Here is a 2,619-nt window from a genome sequence, read left to right on the forward strand (position 1 = left end):
CACTTTTAAAATCTGCTTGACAAATGCACTAATGTGTTCTAAAGTTACCATTAAAACCATAAACATTATTCTTTGAAAATATATATTAATTATTGAATAAATGTTATAGAATATTCAAAATGTTCAGCTGGTTGCAAAGACATCATTTGTCATTTTTCTTTTAGTTTTACTTGAAGAACTGAATGAATTAAAACGGAAATAGATTAATAAGAACTATAGGCATATTTAAAAACTACTAAAACTGACAAATACATTTTACCTTGACATTACAATGAAAATTAATATTAATATAAAACAAATTATATCCAAATATAAAATAAAACCCAATTAAAAAAATGAATGAAACTCTAATAATATATCAATAATGATAAAATAACATGTTTAAAATTAGTTAATATATTTGATCTCTGGTCATATTACTTTATTTAATATTCGGTCAACAGGATGGTAAAAGAGCCTAAGGTTGAAAATCAAAGTGCCCTTCATACAGTATGGTTTTCTGTTAAAGTCTGTCAAGCCTGGCAGACAGGCAATGTTTTTTTGCAACTGCTGTCAACTCCACTAGACTTGAAATCATAGCACAAATCTGGGTAAAAATTGAAAAATTCTCACTATTAACAAACCATTAACCATGACTTTTGCCTCTATAAACTCCTAAATTACTGGTACCTAAACTAAAGTGTTACCACCAGTAGTTTATTTCAGCCTCTTTTCACTGATATATGTGTCATGTGGTTTCTCAGATTTGTGCCAATATTCTGGAGTACTGCCAGACACTACTGCTGCAGAGCTCAGCTGAAGCCCAGTTCACTCTCTGCCTGTTCAGCCCGTCAGCAAGTGAACCAGCAGGTCAGTCTTTGTGGTCGTGTAACGCCTGTCTCTGTCTGGTCTCTGTAAGCTAACTCTGTGTGTGTGTGTGTGTGTGTGATCATGTTGTATCAGATGTGGCCGTTCCCTCTGCGCGGGTGCCCAGTCTGGGGTTGGTTCTGCTGCTGCTGAAGAACAGCGCCACTGACTTCTTCCGATATCATGACAGCCACAGACAGAGCCTGAACAAGCTGGAGCGAGTGGAGCAGCTTCCCCCCGAGGAACTGAAGGAGGTATACCTGCCAACACAAAGACATGTTACAATAGTACTGCCTAAAATGTGTTTGTTTGATTCAAATGTTCTAATGTGGGATGTTTGGTGTATGTTTTTATGTGCAAAGCTGTGCCAGGGTCTGGTGTCCGGTTCTGGTGGAGTGGAAAAGATCCCATCAGTGCAGAGAAACGTGCTTGCCAAGCGGCGACTCGTCCAGCTGGTCAACAACCGAGCCAAGCTTCTTGCCCTCTGCTCCTGTATCCTAACACAAAGACTATTTGAGAAATCAATTTAATTTTTTGAGATTTACAATCTGATTGCTGGAAAGAAACGGTTGCATGTTTTTCTTGACATTTCTCTGAAGATATCATTGAGACATGCTTGTTTGTGATTTGGCGCCACCTTGAGTTCTACATGCTGTACTGCACTCCCACTGACCCCAAAGACTCTCTTCTGACGGGTTACAGAGGTCAGCCGTCTCTCTTCTAATCTTTTTCAAAGTTTTGGGTTGTTTTGCATGAGAGACTCATTTATTGCTTTATGTAGATCCTAGTGGCAGCAGAGGATTAAGTGCGTCAAGAGTGAGCCGACAAGATCTTGAACAGGTACTTTTTTTTTTTGCTTTGCTTTTTTGCTTTGTTTTTTTTCCACATTTCATTGTTACATTGCTGATCATTCGGGGCATTCATAAATGGTGTTCTTTTGAACATTCTATTTAAACAAAATCCTGAAAAAAAGCCCCCCCCCCCCCCCCCAAAAAAAAAGAAAAATCAGCAGCACAATTCTTTCCAACATTGTTAATAAGAAAAGCATTTATTAGATTGATTTCTGAAGGATCATGTGACACTAAAGGCTGGAGTAATAGCTGCTGCTAATTCAACTCTGCCATCACAGGAATAAATTACAATTTTAAAATGTATTTAAATAGAAAATTTTTTTGACTTGTTTTGACACTTGTCTGTGTGTGTAGTTACAGAGTGATGTGGCGAACAGCTTCAATGAGCCTTTACAGAGGAAGCTGCTGGAGGTGGAGGGTCTGTATAGCAAAACCTGCTCCCGTCACACCTTTATTCAAGCCCTGACACGCAGGATCCGTGGCCTAGTGCATCACGCCAAAGGCTGAACACTTACATACATGTAAATTCCCTCAACTAGTGCTAAACATTACTCTTGAATTAGGTGGCAAATAATTGCTTTTTTGCAGTTTTGAATACTATCAGTCAACACATGAAATGTTCTTGCTCTGAAGATCTCTGTATTGGATTTCTGCTCTTTTCTAATGTGGTAAATAAATGGGTTTCTAAACGGATGATGGTTGTTTCTGTGATTTTTATTTTTATCAAAATGGTAAGTACAGTTGCTTGAGCAAATAAAGCAGTTTTGTTTCTGGTGATTTGTAGAGTGAATAACAGAGGCACAAAACCATTTCAGAATAATCTTGTTTTATTTTACAAGGTACGCTTTATGAAAACAGTAAAGTGCGTAATCTTCAGTTTCATTTGTATGTAAAAACAGGGTCTGTCTCAGTTTTGAGAGCT

At 37.7% G+C, this 2,619-nt stretch overlaps 1 protein-coding gene across 2 annotated transcripts in view; it reads left to right on the forward strand.

Moving 5' to 3' along the window:
* The window catches only part of nup205 (nucleoporin 205), a 21,479-nt gene extending 19,089 nt beyond the window's left edge, over nt 1-2,390 (forward strand). For both annotated transcript variants that reach the window (XM_059506752.1, XM_059506753.1), the window contains exons 36-41: nt 744-849; nt 943-1,100; nt 1,209-1,338; nt 1,446-1,550; nt 1,628-1,686; nt 2,052-2,390. In XM_059506752.1, the coding sequence (XP_059362735.1) occupies nt 744-849; nt 943-1,100; nt 1,209-1,338; nt 1,446-1,550; nt 1,628-1,686; nt 2,052-2,204 (711 nt within the window). In that variant the 3' untranslated portion in view covers nt 2,205-2,390. The remainder of the gene's footprint in view (nt 1-743; nt 850-942; nt 1,101-1,208; nt 1,339-1,445; nt 1,551-1,627; nt 1,687-2,051) is intronic.
* The last annotated feature ends 229 nt before the right edge of the window (nt 2,391-2,619 follow it).

The sequence above is a fragment of the Carassius carassius genome, chromosome 23 (assembly GCF_963082965.1).
Source record: "Carassius carassius chromosome 23, fCarCar2.1, whole genome shotgun sequence".
NCBI lineage: Eukaryota > Metazoa > Chordata > Actinopteri > Cypriniformes > Cyprinidae > Carassius > Carassius carassius.